The sequence below is a fragment of the Macaca fascicularis genome, chromosome 7 (genome assembly GCF_037993035.2).
Source record: "Macaca fascicularis isolate 582-1 chromosome 7, T2T-MFA8v1.1".
NCBI classification, from domain to species: domain Eukaryota; kingdom Metazoa; phylum Chordata; class Mammalia; order Primates; family Cercopithecidae; genus Macaca; species Macaca fascicularis.
This window is the reverse complement of record NC_088381.1, coordinates 138,219,503-138,236,414: the sequence shown is the minus strand read 5'-3', so window position 1 is coordinate 138,236,414 and position 16,912 is coordinate 138,219,503. Positions and strand designations below refer to the sequence as shown.

At 36.1% G+C, this 16,912-nt stretch overlaps 1 protein-coding gene across 6 annotated transcripts in view; it reads left to right on the top strand.

Annotated features, from left to right (window-relative positions):
- Window positions 1-16,912, top strand: part of COX16 (cytochrome c oxidase assembly factor COX16) — a 53,435-nt gene that overhangs the window by 12,361 nt on the left and 24,162 nt on the right. For 2 of the 6 annotated variants that reach the window (XM_073997646.1, XM_073997645.1), the window contains exons 3-5: window positions 8,310-8,341; window positions 8,905-8,967; window positions 11,625-12,003. In XM_073997646.1, coding sequence (XP_073853747.1) covers window positions 8,905-8,967; window positions 11,625-11,741 — 180 coding nt within the window. In that variant the 5' untranslated portion in view covers window positions 8,310-8,341 and the 3' untranslated portion in view covers window positions 11,742-12,003. Of the gene's footprint in view, window positions 1-8,309; window positions 8,342-8,904; window positions 8,968-11,624; window positions 12,004-16,912 lie in introns of those variants that run through there. The other 4 variants (XM_005561645.4, XM_015453945.3, XM_045396633.3 and 1 more) reach the window with 2 other exon arrangements.

The window sequence follows — 16,912 nt, the reverse complement described above, 5'->3', positions numbered from 1 at the left end:
CAAACGACCCAAAAAGCCAAATTATCTTCTGATTTCTTTGAAGATTTTAATGAAACCACAGAAAATGTAAAACCAAAAATTGTTCATATCTTGTCAGTTGTTGCTTTTGCCCAGTTTTCTTTATGGGATGCCAATCAGATATATGTTCTATTCTTTAACTATGCCCAACATTTCTATTATGATTTTTCAGCGTTTTCCCCCCATTCTTTTTTTTTGTACTTTATTTTTGTATATTTTCTATTGTTTTATCTTGTAGTCACTAAATTTCTCTTTTGCTATGTTCAATCTCCACATAAAGCCATCCCTTGATTTCGTGATTTCAATTACTATATTTTTTAGTTTTAAAATGCACATTTAATTCTTTATTACACATTCTAGTACTCTGGAGAAATCTTCTATGATGCCATATTTTAATCTATTTTTTCCTTTGATATCTTGAATATATACAAATTATTGTTACTTTAAAGGCCTGTCTCCAACATAAGGATCACTGTAGACCTGCTTTTATTATCTAATTTTTCTCTTATTTTTTTCAGTTATATGATTCTATCTTTAAACATGCCTCATAATTTTTCAATTAAATACTGGACATTATTTATAAACAATTATAGAGGTTCCAGATAGTATTGTTTTCTTCCATAAAAGGCGTATCCTTTTTTCTGCGATGCAGATAGATTGAGGGCTGATCCGTCTTAATATCATCCAGGTGTGAGCCAGGTCATGGCTTGATTTCAGTTAAGTAAGACTTAGGCTGTCCTGTCTGTTTCTTCCCTATTCCTAGCCTCTAATCTGTCTGTATTGAAAACAAAAAACAAAAAACAAAAAAAAAAAAAAGAAAACAAAAAACCTTCCTCGAGGAAAACAATATTATCTGGAACCTCTATAGTTGTTTATAAATAATGTCCATGGACCTACATGACTTTAAATTGATACTCCAGGAAATTATGCTCTATTTTTCAGAGAATTTTCAACCTAGTGGTATACTCCTATCTTACGCAGTTCTAGAATTTCAAAACTGTCTGTTGTGTGTGTTTTGATCTCTATTTTTTTTGTCATTATAGCCCTGTATGGTGGTTTCTGTAACCCCCAGTAGCAGCCATCTACCTGATTTCAAACCTTGGTTCTTATCCTATGGGTTTACTAGGTGTGTCAAGGGTTTCCAGGGTAAAAACGGGCTTTCAACTCTAAGCTCTTTTGGAACCCTTCCTTTATTAGGTCTTTATCTCTTAAACTCCAAGAGACTGCAGGTAATAACGTTTTTTGGTTGATTATTTTGTTTTGCAAATTACTTTGGCATTATTGGATAAATTTTAGATTACTGGATAAATTTTGTACAGAAAATAAAGACACAGGAAGAAAGTTTATCAAAGTAGTATACAATAGAGTAGCATCTTAGGTAGAGGTTTGATTTTAATGTATGCTGGTAAGACAGACATTTCACACAATCAAAATTAGCACTGAAAATTTCTTTTAAATCACACAAAGTACAGATATATCTCTCAATAATACAGTCAGTTCCTCGTGCCCATCAGCAGTAGGTCATTTGCTGTTTTCTTAGTTGAAAGCATATGAGGAAGTTAACTTGTATTGTAGGTTTGTGTTTTATCCCTTTTACATACATGCAATTATTAATATAGTAATTCATTATTTTTATTTATCTAAGTTGTTTTGTTGTGAAACACAATACAGAAACCAAGGAGTGTATTGAACATACATGTACAATTTAATAAATTATCATAAACTGAAATCCCAAGTAACTGCTATCTGTGTCAAAAAGTAAAAAGTGTTAGCACTCCAGACACATTCTGTGTGCTGTTTCCTAATCTCTCCTCCTGCTGCTCCATGCCTTCCTCTTGCCCCTAAGATAAACACTACTGTGCTTCATTTTTTGTTTTTTTGTTTTTCTTTTGAGACGAACTCTTACTCTGTCACCCAGAGTGCACTGGTGCAATCACTCTTACTCTGTCACCTAGAGTGCACTGTCACCCAGAGTGTCACTGGAGTGCAGTGGTGCGATCTTGACTCACTGCAACCTCCACCTCTTGGGTTCAAGTGATTCCCCTGCCTCAGCCTCCTGAGTAGCTGGGACTACAGGTGCAAGCCACTGCGCCCGGCTAATTTTTTGTATTTTTAGCAGAGACGGGGTTTTACTGTGTTAGCCGAGATGGTCTTGATCTCCTGACCTCATGATCCTCCCACCTCGGCCTCCCAAAGTGCTGGGATTATAGGCATGAGCCACTGCGCCCAGCCCTACTGTGCTTTTTGTAGTAATCAATTCCTTCGTTTTACCATCTTAGAATACATCCCAAAACCTTTTGATTAATTTTCTTTGTTCTGAATTTTATATCCGTGGAATTATATATATTCTTTTGTGCTGACTTCTTTTATTCAATATTATATATGTGAAGTTCATCTGTGCTTCAAATCTGTCAGGGATCAGTAAGCTTTTCATGTAAAGAGCCAGATAGTAAATTTGAACTTTTGCATTTACTGAAGTTTGCTGTTGTAGTACAAAGGCAGTCATAGACAAAGGTAAACAAATGAGCATAGCTATGTTCATATGTTTCCATTTTTATTTGTTTCAATAAATTTTTAAAATTTGGTCCTTAATTTTTTTTTTTTTTAACTCTTTGGTTGTTCAGGAGCATTGTGTATAATTTCCATGTATTTGTACAGCTTCCAAAGTTCCTCTTGTTATTGATTTCTATTTTTATTCTGTTTTGGTCAGAATAGACACTTGATATGATTGATACTGTTTTGAATTTGTTGAGACTTGTTTTGTGGCCTAACATATGGTGTATCCTGGAGAATATTCTATGTGCTGATGAGAAGAATGTGTATTCTGCAGCCGTTGGATGATACATTCTGTAAATTTGTCTTAGGTCCATTTGGTCTAGGGTATAGTTTAACTTTACTGTGTCTTTGTTGATTTTGTACCTGGATGATCTGTCCATCACCAAAAGTAGGGTGTTGAAATCCCCTAATATTATGTATTGCAGTCTGTCTCCCTTTAGATTTGTTAATATTTGCTTTGTATATTTGGGTGCTCAGGTGTTGGGTACATATATATTTACTATTGTTACATTCTATTGTTGAATTGACTCCTTTTTCATTATATAATTTCCTTCATTCTCTTTTTAGTTTTTGACTTAAAGTCTATTTTATCTGATAAAAGCGTAGCTACTTCTGTTCTTTTTTTGGTTTTCATTTCCGTGGAATATCTTTTTCTATTCCTTCACTTCCAGTTTATGTGTATCTTTATAGACGAGGTGAATTTCTTATAGGCAGCATATACTTGGGTGTTATATTTTGATTCAGTGAGCCACTCTATGTTTTCTAACTAGAGAGTGTAGTCCATTTACATTCAGTGTTATTATTGATAAGTAAGGCCTTACTACTGCCATTTTATTGCTTGTTTTCTAGTTGTATAACTCCTCGCTTCCTTTTTTCATTCCTTTTTATGTGATTAAGTGATTTTTATCTGGTAGTATATTTTAATTTGTTGCTTTTTATTTTTAGTGTATCTGTCATGGATTTTTGCTTTGCGTTACCACGAGGCTTACAGAAAACATCCTATAGATATAACAACTTATTTGAAATGGATACCAACTTAACTTTGATTACAGAAAAAGGAAAAACCAAAATAAAAACCTATACACATTAACTCTCTTTCCTCCAACAATTTGAATTTTTGATGTTACAATTTATTTATTTATTTATTTTTGAGATGGAGTCTTGCTTTGTTGCCTAGGCTGGAGTGCAGTGGTGCAATCTCAGCTCACTGCAACTTCCACCTTCCAAGTGATTCTTCTGCTCAGACTCCCAAGTAGCTGGGACTACAGGCGCGTACCACCACACCCAACTAATTTTTGTAATTTTAGTAGAGATGGGGTTTTGCCATGTTGACCAGGCTGGTCTTGAACTCCTGACCTCAAGTGATCCACCCACCTCAGCCTCCCAGGATGCTGGGATTACAGATGTGAGCCACTGTGCCTGGCCACAATTTACATTTTTATATTGCCAATCTCTTAGCAAACTGTTGCAGTTACTATTTTTAATAGTTTTGTCTTCTTACTAAAGATAAAAGTGGTCTAAACATTAGGATTGCAGTATTAGTATATCATGCAGTGTTCTTATCTTTTAGTGTGAAGAACTCTCTTTAGCATTTCTTTTGGGAGAGGTCTAGTAGCAATAAATTACCTCTGCTTTTGTTTGGCAGTCGTCTCTCCATTTCTGAAGGATAACTTTGCTGGATATAGTATTTTTGGTTGTTACAGTATTTTAGTTTGTTTTTTCTCCTCAGCACTCTAAATATATTGTCCCACTCTCTTCTGGCCTATAAAGTTTCTGCTAAGAAGTCTGCTGCCAGGAATATGGATGTCATTCATATCGTTTGCTTCACTTCTCTTGTTACTTTTAGCATCTTATCTTTGACTTTGGTGTTTGAGAGTTTGATTATAATATGTCTTGGGGTATTATTTGGGCTGAATCTTATTGGTGACATTTTACCTTGCTTTACCCAGATATTTATATATTTCTCCAGGTTTAGAAAGTTTTCTGTTATTATTTCTTTGAGGAAGCTTTCTGCTCCTTCATCTTTCTTAGTTCCCACTTTAACTCCAATAACCTGAATACTTGCTGTTTTTAAGTTGTTCCATAGATCCTGTAAGCTGTTTATTACTTTCATTCTTTTTCCTTTTTTCTCTTCTTACTGTGTATTTTCAAATAGTTTCTCTTTGAGCTCATTGATCTTTCATCTGTTTGCTGAATTCTGTTGATGCTTTGTAGTGCATTTTTTGTTTCATTCATTGTATTTTTCAGCTCTAGGATTTGTTTGATTTTTTTAGAAATTATTTCAACTTCTCTGTTCAATTTCTTGATAAATTTCTAAATGGTTCTCTGTCTTTTATTGAAGTTTATTTAACTTCCTTGAAACAGCCATTTTCAGTTCTTTGTCTGAAAGATTACACATCTCCATCATTTTAGGGTTGGTCTCCAGTGCCTTATTTTGTCCATTTGATGAAGTCATATTTTCCTAAAGGTTTCTGATACTCGAAGAAATGTGACAATTTGTGTGCATTGAGAGCCTCTATTTATCTTAGTCTGTGCAGTCTGGTTTTGTTTGTGCCTGTCCTTCTTCAGAAGGTTTTCCAGGGATTCTAAGCACACTGACTGTTGTCTTCTCTGAGCCTGTGACAACTTGAGCTGCCTCAGCACTACAGAGTGCTCAAAGCCCAGGCTTGCCATGAGTCTCATGAGGGCTCCAAGGTTGGCATGGCTTCCTGGCCCAAATGGATCTGTGGAAGATCCAAGGTAGGTACTGGGGCTGTGTGGGAATGCTGACCAGGTACTTGAGTCCAGAAGACTGTCTCAGTGCCCCAGACAAGCATGCCTCCCAACAGCTCTCTGCATAGGCAGGATGGGTTCTTGACTGTAGCAAAAGGAACTGGAGTTGAGACTGGACCCCTTTTGGATCTGCTGTGGGGAGGCTGATGACCCCCTCTCATTGCCACAGATGAGCATGTGTCATTTGGCAGGTCACTGCATCAGTAGGGTAGTTCCTCAACTTCCACAGGAGGGGCTGAAGCTGAGACTGAGCTGCCTTGGGATCTACTGTAGAAGAGAGGATGGCATGCCTGTCACATTGGCTCAGGTGGGTGTGCATTTCCCAGCAGGTCCCTAGACAGGATAGTTCCCCAACTGTGGCCAGAGAGGCTGCAGCTGAGGCTGGGCCCCCTCAGGATCTGCTGTGATAGGAGGTTGGCAAGCCCATTGGGGAGGCCTATACTCCTGGGCTGCCAGATATGGTTGAGTCTCCCTTTGGGTCCTTGTGTAAACAGGTCTGAGCTGGGACCTCCAGCTGAAGGTTGGAGCAGAGCCACAGGGCCACTTTCAGGCTTACTGTCAAGACCAATATCAGCAGGCAGACAAGCCTTTCTGCTAAGTCACTAGCATGTGTGATTCCTTCTGGACCTCTTGGCGGCTGGTTTTGGTTGTAGACTGAAGGCCAAATGGGGCTGTTAGCTAAGCCCCTTGAAGGACTGGGCTGTTTTCCAGGCTTGAACTTAGAAGCAGGCTCAGTGAATCACCCACCTAGGTGTGAATGCATTCAAAACAACCTTCCTAGGTCTTTGGCTCCATCAGGGTTTGACAACCTCCTACCTGAATTCTGAGGCTCCTGCAGAGAGACTTTTTACTGTGGATAGATGCAGGATTCTTGTTGCTATGGGGGGATATGAGCAGGTTACCTTCTATTCTGCCATCTTGGTGACATCCTGAACATTCCATTCTTGTATGCTTTTCTCTTGTACATGTACAAAAAGGAATTGCTAGATTATAGGGTGTTGTATCATACTTCAATTTTATTTGATAGTTCCAAACTGTTTTTCAGAATGACCATCCGTCCATACTGTTACCAGCAATTTATCGTTAAGGCTGCAAATACTTTGTATTGTCAGTTTAATTTTGTTTTGTTTTTAAAAATAATTCTGGTGAGTGTGTTATGAATTGCTATCTAATTATGAGGTGAATTTAAATTTTCCATGGTGACTGATGAAGTTAATCACTTTTTATATGTCTGTTGGCCATTTTTATATTCTATTTTGTATATTCATTTTTGTGATATGTCTATTGAGGCCTCTTCCTCATTTGTTTCTACTGGATTATTGGGGTTTTTCCTACTATTTTTTAGGAGTTTTTTTATGCATGCCAGATTATAAAACTTTTAGTCTTCACTTTCTTAATGGTATCTTTTGATGAACAAATTTTCTTAAGTTTAATACAGTTGGCTGGGCATGGTGGCTCACACCTGTAATCCCAGCACTTTGGGAGGCCGAGGTGGGTGGATCATAAGGTCAAGAGATCAAGACCATCCTAGCCAACATGGTGAAACCCTGTCTCTACTAAAACACAAAAAATTAGCGGGGCATAGTGGCACGTGCCTGTAGTCCTAACTACTCAGGAGGCTGAAGCAGAGGAATTGCTTGAACCCAGGGGGCAGAGGTTGCAGTGAGCCAAGATTGTGCCACTGCACTCCAGCCTGGTGACAGAGTGAGATTCCCATGTCAAAAAAAAAAGTTTAGTACACTATATTTTATTCCTCTTTTACTTTATGATTTTTTTTTCTTTTAAGAAACATGTTCCTTACTCCAAAGTATAAGTATTTTTCTATGTGAATTACTAAGAGTTTTGAATTTTGCCTTTTGTATTTGGGTCTACATTCTATTTGGAATTGATTTTTTTCTTTTTTTGTATGTGATATGAGGAATATATTCTCTAATATTAATAGATAAGACATTGTGCAGTCATCATATACTGACAATAGCATTGTTTCCTGACTGCTCTTCTGTGCCTCATTTGTCATAAATCAGCTGTTCATATAAGTTTTTAAGTCTGCTTCAGGATTCTCTGTTCTGTCACATTAGTTTATTTGCAAATTACATTGTGATTTCCAAATTAACTCTGCCTTTCTGGAATAAATTCAACTTGATTATGGTATGCTATCTTTTTGGTAGGTTGCTGAATTCTTTTTACACTATTTTATTTAAGAATTCTGCATTTGTGTTCATATATGAAACTGGCCTGTTATTTTAATTTTCTTGTGAAATTTGATACCAGGGTTATGCTTACCACATAACTCATACAGAATATTTGTTACATTGGCATTATTTCTTCCTTGGGATAATTCACTGGCACAGCCATCTGACCCAGGAGTTTTCTTTGTGTGAGGTTATTATAGATTTAATTCTTTGTAGATTGTAAAACTATTCAAGTTGTCTATTCTTCCTTTGTCAGTTTTGAAAAGTTGTATTTTTCTATTAATCTGTCCATTTTATCTAAGTTTTCAAATTAATGGCATAAAATTACTCATATTATTATACTATCTCTTTATTGCCTATAGAATTTGTGCTGTTGACCTTTTCATCTAAATACTCTTTGTGATTTCTTTTTTTCTTAATCAATTTCACTTTGATGAAAAATGTTTTTGTTTTGTTGTGCTTATTTCTTACTGTATTCTTTCAGTCTGAGGACTCACTGCTATGTAGTGGGGAATTCTTTGCTATTTTTATTTAATTATTGCTCTCCCTCCCTTTTCTTTATTTTCTAATTCTGGAACTCCTATTAGCTATGTGTTAGAACTTTTAGGTCTCGCTTTTGTAAAATACTTTTTTTCATTCATCTCGTCTTTATCTCTTCATCCATTATTCCAGTGAAATCCTCTGGTTATGCTTCTATTTTACTTACTTGATCTTTGCTTTTTTGTAGTTGTTGTTTATTAATTTCAGCCATCATACTCTTCTTTCTTGAAGGCTTTGCCACATACAGAAGACTTTTTATACAGGTAATATAGCATTAGCTCCTTTTTACCTCTATGGATTTTTTTTTTTTTTTTTTTTTTTTTGTAGATACCTACTTCTGGCTCATGGAAGGTATTCCTTTTTGTTTTCAAGTGCAGCATTATATTAGTATTTTTATGTTATTTCTCCATAATATAATTTAGGTTGGTGGTTAATAGTGTGAACTCTGGAGGCAGAGAACCATTACTCAAAGCCAAGCTCTGCCTCTTTGACATGTTATTCAAACCCCCCCGTGTCCCATATTCCTTACATATGATAATACAGATAAAGATAATATGTATCTCATGGATTTTGTGAGGATGAAACAAGACAGTATATGTCAAAATGCCTGTCACATAACAAGTAATCAGTAGATATTAACTCTTGTTAGTTGAATAATGGTGGCAGTAGTACATTAGTTATCATTATGTGATCAGAGTAGATGGTGGAGATTTTGCCATGTGTTTGTATTTGGCCATACTATTTCAGCCATCTCCTCTATAACTTAAAATTGAAAATTGAGTCTAACAGACTTAGATAACTTACTACCTTTTTTCCTTTTCTACAGATGGATCCTGAGCTTGAAAAAAAACTGAAAGAGAATAAAATATCTTTAGAGTCGGAATATGAGGTACAGTATGTTAATGTAGTCTCTGTCTTACAACAATCAGTTACTGGTTTTATCTGCCTTAAAAGTATTAATAGTACAGAAAAAAATTATCTTGAATATATAGTATTTGATAAACTATATAGTCATTTGAAAAGAAAGTATAGATGGATCCATACTTAATATACTACAAATAAATAAATTCCAGATGGATCAAGAATTTAAAAGTAAAAAGCAAAATGCTAAAAGTACTAGGAGAATATAAATGGGGAATTTTGTTTGTTGTCTTGAGTCAAAAAAGCCTATTTAAATGTGATATAAAACCCAGAAGCTCTAAAAGTAAAGATTAATGGGTTCATACATACAAATTCAAAAGTTCAGACTAAAAAAATGTATATGAAGTCACAAGTTATATGAGAAATCCTACAAATATAGTTTAATCTTATCATGGCACATTCATTTACTTAAATATGAAGACCATCTCCAAATCAGTGTGAAAAGTTCAACAATTCATTTGTTCAGTAAGAACATGGGAAAGCATAGCATGTAAAACTTTTGGACAAAAGGAAATAAGTATCATTCTTAAACATATGAAGAGATGCTCAATTTATCATAATAGGAATATCAGAGTGTAATGAGGTATCACTTTTCACCCATCTAATTAGCAAAAATCAAGGAGTTTAATAGCACACTATATTATGGGATGTGGTGAGGTCGGATGTTCTTCACGTCTTAGAGTTTGTAATTTTTTTGACTGGATTATATTTTCCTGTTTCTTTGTATGTTTGGTCATTTTGTATCGAAAGGTAGTCATTGTGAATACTACACTGAAGAAAATTCTGAAGAGTGTTCATTTTTGTTTTAGCAGACAATTTAATTGTTGGCTAATCACCTTGAACTTCATTTTGTGCTTTGTAGGGAAGTATCTGTTGAAGGGCTACTATCTTTCCTTGACCCTTCTCCCTTGTTGGGACTTAATCTCCAAACTGTCTCCCCAGAGAATCTTGTCAAGGCTTGGCTTGAAGCTTTGTTGGGGTGAATCTCAATAAAATCTTATTCTCAGGCATAATTTTTACTCCTGAAGAACCGCCCTTTTGGTGTCTTAGGTGGATGTCAGCTTAGCAACAAAATGTTAAAAGAAAGTTCTCCACTGTTGGCAGGCCTGAAAACTCCATATTCTTGACACTGTTTTTTCTCAGCATTTCTTCATGCTGTTCCACACTCAAGCCTATGCCAGTTGGCTGTGAAGTGTTATGTCTTGGGTGGTTTTTCTCAGCACATTTACACAGCCCATTCTTCAGCCACTGTGCATGTTTTGTAGAATTCTACAAGGAATCTCCTTCACCAAAGATCTCTAAAGACTAGACCACTTTTACATGAACTTGTTATTTAACAATTTTCTTCAATTCTGTTAAGCATATATATCTTATGTTACCTGGATAATGGTCATTTATTCTTTATTAAAATCTTTTAATAACTTTAGATCATTTAATAACTATACTTGAAAATACTTTAAATTCTTCTTGTATGCTAAATTAGTTGAATTTTGTTCCTTTGTGTATACATGTAATACAGACTCCTGGTAAAACTATAAGTGAACAGTATTTTCATTTACTACTTTCCCATTGATTAAAAAAAAAAATCCTGTAACTTGCTAACTTGTAGTTTTACAAGTGCTATACCAGTAGTGATGCTATGGAGAGTTTGTCTGGGAGTAGATTTTCCTTCTAGTTCTTCTAGGACCTGTAGAATCTAAGAGCTGAAGAAACCATGTAGACTATTTGGTCCAACTTTTTCATTGTTACTTATCAGAGAATTAATGCCCAGGTGGCTTAAATCACTTTCCAAAGATTATATAGCTAGTTAGTAAGAGACTAATGCTTAGTATCCAAGTGTCAAGGTAAATTTATATCATTTTCCCTGTCTCTGGATATAAGCTATCCTTTGTTTTCTCAGTCTTTTTTTTTTCCTGTCTTACTCAATTATTCCAGAACAACCAAAACAGCAGATATGTAAAAGTTAATGTCAGAGTGGTGGTCAGTAAGAGAAAGGTGAAGAAACATTTATTTTCCCCCTTTTATTCCACCTTTATTTTTGTGCTTGAGAGATACTTCAGACTAAATGAAGGTAGGATGATCCATAATGTAGTTACAACTAGTTTCAGTTGCCCAAAAGTGTTTTGCTTATGGTAGCTGTAGGAAAAGTCTTTTCATTCCTAAGACCAGACATAAGACAAATTATCTTGGTGTCTTTTCTTTTTCATAGAAGACTTTAGGGTCTCCATCTTTGTTCTTTTCTTCTTATTTTCTACCATCATCCCTGATAACCCTTTCAGTCATTATCGTGCTGGATCAACCTTCAAATTTGTACTTTTGTTTTCCCAGCTTCGGCCTTTTCCTTGTCCTCTCAAAAATAAGGCATGTAGATTCTTTCTCTATTTTAATAGTTTTATGGTTAAGGTGGAGTAAGATAGGCATTAACATCAATAACAAACAAGAAAAGTTCTAAATCTTAAGATGACATTTCATCAATGATTATGATTGTAGTTGATTTATTTGTTACAATTGTAATTGAGGACCTATCGGATACTTTCTACTCATTTATTCATTGAGTTGTGTCCTAATCAAAGCCACAGGGCTCTTATACTAATATTTATACTTTAATTTTCTGCGGCTCTATAGAAAATAAAAGACTCCAAGTTTGATGACTGGAAGAATATTCGAGGACCCAGGCCTTGGGAAGATCCTGACGTCCTCCAAGGAAGAAATCCAGAAAGCCTTAAGACTAAGACAACTTGACTCTGCTGATTCTTTTTTCCTTTTTTTAAAAAAAATAAAAATGTTATCAACTGGACTTCCTAATGTATATCCCTATCAAGTGGAAAGGAAATTCCAGGCCCATGGAAACTTGGATATGGGTAATTTGATGACAAATAATCTTGATAAAAGGTCATGTACAGGTTTTTATACTTCCCAGATATTCCATCTGTGGATGAAAGTAACAGTGTTGGCCACGTATATTTTACAACTTGAAATAAAAAATGTAAATACTGGTCCAAAACAGAGTCATGTATTCTACTCATTCTCACAGTAAAATCAAGCAGTAATTTTCTGTCAAATCTATTAGGGAAAGAAAAATGATCACAGTCTGCTAAGAGTCTTGATTTTCTTTGTAATACCTCACATAGTATGATAATCAGCCTCCAAAGCATCACCTGATAATTACAATGATAACATGTCAAGAAATTATATTATTTATGGTTGTCAAAAATTATGAAGTAGTGTATGATTATAAGCAGATATGACAAATTCGTTCAGTAAATCCACAGATGACTACATTTTGAGAAATACTAAGATATGCTTTATACCTTAGCATAATTTGCATGCAAAATTGCCCTCTATTGTTGTTTTGTTTTGTGTTTTAATTTGGTGTTTGCAATGATCTGATCCCTAGGCAAAAGGACAGAATTGAGGATTGTTTTGTTTTGTTTTGTTTTGTTTTTTGAGACAGAGAGTCTCACTCTGTTCGCCCAGGCTGGAATGTAGTAGCGCGATATCGGCTCACTGCAAGCTCCGCCTCCCGGGTTCACGCCATTCTCCTGCCTCAGCCTCCCGAGTAGCTGGGACTACAGGCACATGCCGTCACATTCGGCTAATTTTTTGTATTTTTAGTAGAGACGGGGTTTCACCATGTTAGCCAGGATGGTCTCCATCTCTTGCCCTCGTGATCCGCCCACCTTGGCCTCCCAAAGTGCTGGGATTACAGGCATGAGCCACCGCACCTGGCTGAAAGTTAGTTGTTTTGAACTCATTTTCTCCTTTTTACCCCTGTCTTTATCAGCTTCTGCCTTCTGGTTTCATGCTGAGTTCTAGTTGCCTGAAGTCTCCATTGAAACACTCCCCTTATAATTGCCATAAAATCATAAATCCACTCCACCTTTCTCCTCCTAGTCAAAATTTGTATTCTTTTCAGCAAGTTGGTTTTAACAAAAAGTAAATTAAGTTGATTATCTAGTGATAATAATTTGTGATAGACATGATTCATAAGATAGTTATCTGGGGGAGCAATTGGATTTCATAGGAGAAAAAAAGAGTCTCCGCTTATTATTCACTCATTAAACAAGTCACTCAAAAAAGGATCATTGATTTAAACGTAAAATAAGTATAAAACTTTTAGGAAAAACCGCAGGAGAAAGGCTTCAACTTACTGAATAGCTCTTACCAAAGAATATTCATAAAAGAAAAACTTGACAAATTGACGCATCAATGTTACGAACTTTTGTTTGCCAAAGGCCCTGTTAAAAGGATGAAAAATGTAGAGTCTGAGAGAAAATACATGTAAACCACATATCTGGCAAAAGACTCATATCTAGAATAAATAACTCTGTAAACTCAGTTAAAAAAATCCAATTGGAAAATGGGCAAAAAACATAGAGACATTTCACTGCAGAGGATACACTGATGGCAAATTAGCTCTGAAAAGAATGTTTGACATCACTATGAAGGAAATGCAGTTTTAGACTACATTGAGATCACTACAAATCTATTAGATACCTAAAAAAAAAAATTAATGACAGTATGAAATGCTGGCAAGGATGTGGAGAAATGAAATCTCTAATACATTGGTGGTATCATGTAATATGGTACAACTCGTCTAGAAAATTGGCAGTTTCTTTAAAAGCATAAGGGAATTCTGGTTTCCAGGTTGACATGTAAAAAGTTTGAAAAATTTAATTCCCATCATAGCAAAGAAAAAAGCTGAACAACTAAACTCTTACTTTGAGTTGAAGTCACAGGACAAACCACCACCCTGAAAACTGGAGACACAGGCAGGTGCAGAAAATCATAGTTTACCTGGAGGAGCACCTGCCCAGAAACCACCACTGGAGCCAGCATTGGGTAGGAATACCTAAAGGTAATTGAATACTTCCTGGAGGCTGATCGTGGACTAACAGAGAAAATCTCTTAAGAGGAGGCCAAGCCATGTGTGGATTGGAGAAGGGACACTTGCGAGTTTTACCTGTAAGAGTCCCACCTGATTTTCATAATGAATATCAGAGAAAAATCCCCTTGTGCTCCTAGCAGGTGTAGGTGAAAGTAACTATTCTGAAATATGCCCAGAGAATTCTGTTTTCTTTAATGTAAGCCTGGCCCCAAAGTAAACTCTTGTTAGAACCTAATCGCATTGGGTTTTACCAGTGCCTAGCCAACTGGAGGAAGGGGAATAACCACTCCAGCCTCCTCCAACCTTCCTGTTTTACCTAAATGGGGGTGAGGAGACTGAAAAACACTTGTGAATGTTCAGTCTGGGGACCTAGGCTTACTAAGAAGCCTAATCATAGGACTTACAGAATGCTCCCTACCGCATATATTACCACCACATCACTGAAGGCCTATTCACTCGAGTTCGTTTTACCCAGTATATCATGTCCAACATTCAACAAAAATGAACGATAAAAAGCACAGTTTGAAGAGACAAAACAAGCATCAGAATCAGATTCAGACATGGCAGGGACATTGCAATGATCACACTGGGAATTTAAAATATGATTAATATGCTAAGAACTCTGATGGAAAAAGTGTACAACATGCAAGAACAAATGGGCAATAAAAGCAAAGAAGTGGAGAATTAAAAGGAAATTCTTGCATTAAAAAACTAACAAGTGAACAGTGCCTTTGATGAGGTCATCAACAGAGTGAACAGAACTGAAGAAAGAGGGAGAAAAGTACATATAGTATGTTAACACTAATCAAAAGAAAGTTTGAGTAGTTGTATTAATCTCAGACAAATCAGACTTCAGAGCACTGAAAATCATGGAAGAAGAGAGGCATTACATAATGATAAAGGGGACCTATTCTCTCCAAGAAGACAAAATTCTTAATGTATATACACCGAACAAAGCAGCAAAATACATGAGCAAAAACTGGTAGAGATGCAAATATATGAGAAATATATGAATAGACTTAAAGAGACTTAATCAATCCTCTTACCAGCAATTGACAAATCAAGTAGGCAGAAAATCATTGAGGACATAGTTGAAGCGCACCATCAATCAGCTATATCTAATTGACATCTAAAGCGTACTCCACAACAACAGAATAGGCATTCTTCTCAAGTTCAAAAACATTCATCAAGACAGACAACCACATAACACACCTCAACAGATTTGAAAGAATAAAAATCATACAAAGTATGCCCTCAGACTGTTATGGAATTAAACTAGAAATCAATGACAGAAAGATAGCTAGAAAATTCCAAAATACTCGTAGATTAAACAACACTCCTCTAAATAACACATGTGTAATGAAATGTAAAGAAATTAAAGATATTTTGCACTAAATGAAATAGAAAATAAACCTTACCAAATCTGTTGGATGTAGCAAAAGAGGTGCTTTGAAGGAAGTTTATAGAATTGAATGTGTTTAATAGAAAAAAGAATATATACATTAGAGATAGGGTCTTGCTCTGTTACCTAGGCTGGAGTACAATGCCACAATCATAGCTCACTGTAGTTTCAAACTCCTTGGCTCAAGCAATCCTCCTGCTTATCCTCACTGGTCATTACAGAAATGCAAATCAAAACCACAATGAGATACCATCTCACGCCAGTTAGAATGGCGATCATTAAAAAGTTAGGAAACTATAGATGCTGGGAACATCACACACCAGAGCCTGTTGGGGGGTGGAGGGCTAGGGGAAGGATAGCATTAGGAGAAATACCTAAAGTAGACGATGGGTTGACAGGTGCAGCAAACCACCATGGCATGTGTATACCTATGTAACAAACCTGACAAAAACAAGCAATGTGGAAAGGATTCCTTATTTAATAAATAGTGTTGGGAAAACTGGCTAGCCATATGCAGAAAACAAACCCCTTTCTTACACTTTATACAAAAATTAAGTTAGGATGGATTAAAGACTTAAATGTAAGACCTAAAACCATAAAAACCCTAGAAGAAAACCTAGGCAATACCATTCACGTATAGGCATGGGCAAAGATTTCATGTCTAAAATACCAAAAGCAATGGCAACAAAAGCCAAAATTGACAAATGGGATCTAATCAAACTAAAGAGCTTCTGCACCACAAAAGAAACGATCATCAGAGTGAACAGGCAACCTACAGAATGGGAGAATATTTTTGCAATCTATCCATCTGACAAAGGGCTAATATCCAGAATCTAAAAGAACTTAAGTTTACAAGAAAAAAACAACTCCATCAAAAAGTGGGCAAAGGATATGAACAGACACTTCTCAAAAGAAGACATTTATCCAGCCAACAAACGTGAAAAAAACCTCGTCATCACTGGTCATTAGAGAAATGCAAATCAAAACCACAATGAAACACCATCTCAACACCAGTTAGAATGGCGATCATTAAAAAGTCAGGAAACTACAGATGGTGGAGAGGATGTGGAGAAATAGGAACACTTTTACACTCTTGGTGGGAGTATAAATTAGTTCAACCATTGTGGAAGACAGTGTGGCGATTCCAAGGATCTAGAACCAGAAATACCATTTGACCCAGTAATCCCATTATTGGGTATATACCCAAAGGATTATAAATCATTCTACTATGAAGACACATGCACACATATGTTTATTGTGGCACTGTTCACAATAGCGGTAGACTTGGAACCAACCCAAATGCCCATCAGTGATAGACTGGATAAAGAAAATGTGGCACATATACACCATGGAATACTATGCAGCCATAAAAAAGGATGAGTTGATGTCCTTTGCAGGGACATGGATGAAGCTGGGAACCATCATTCTCAGCAAACTAACACAGGGACAGAAAACCACCACATGTTCTCACTCATAAGTGGGAGTTGAACAATGAGAACACATGGACACAGGGAGGAGAACATCACACACTGGGGCCTGTTGGCAGGTGGAGGGCTAGGGAAGGGATAGCATTAGGACAAATACCTAATGTAGACGACGGGTTGATAGGTGCAGCAAACCACC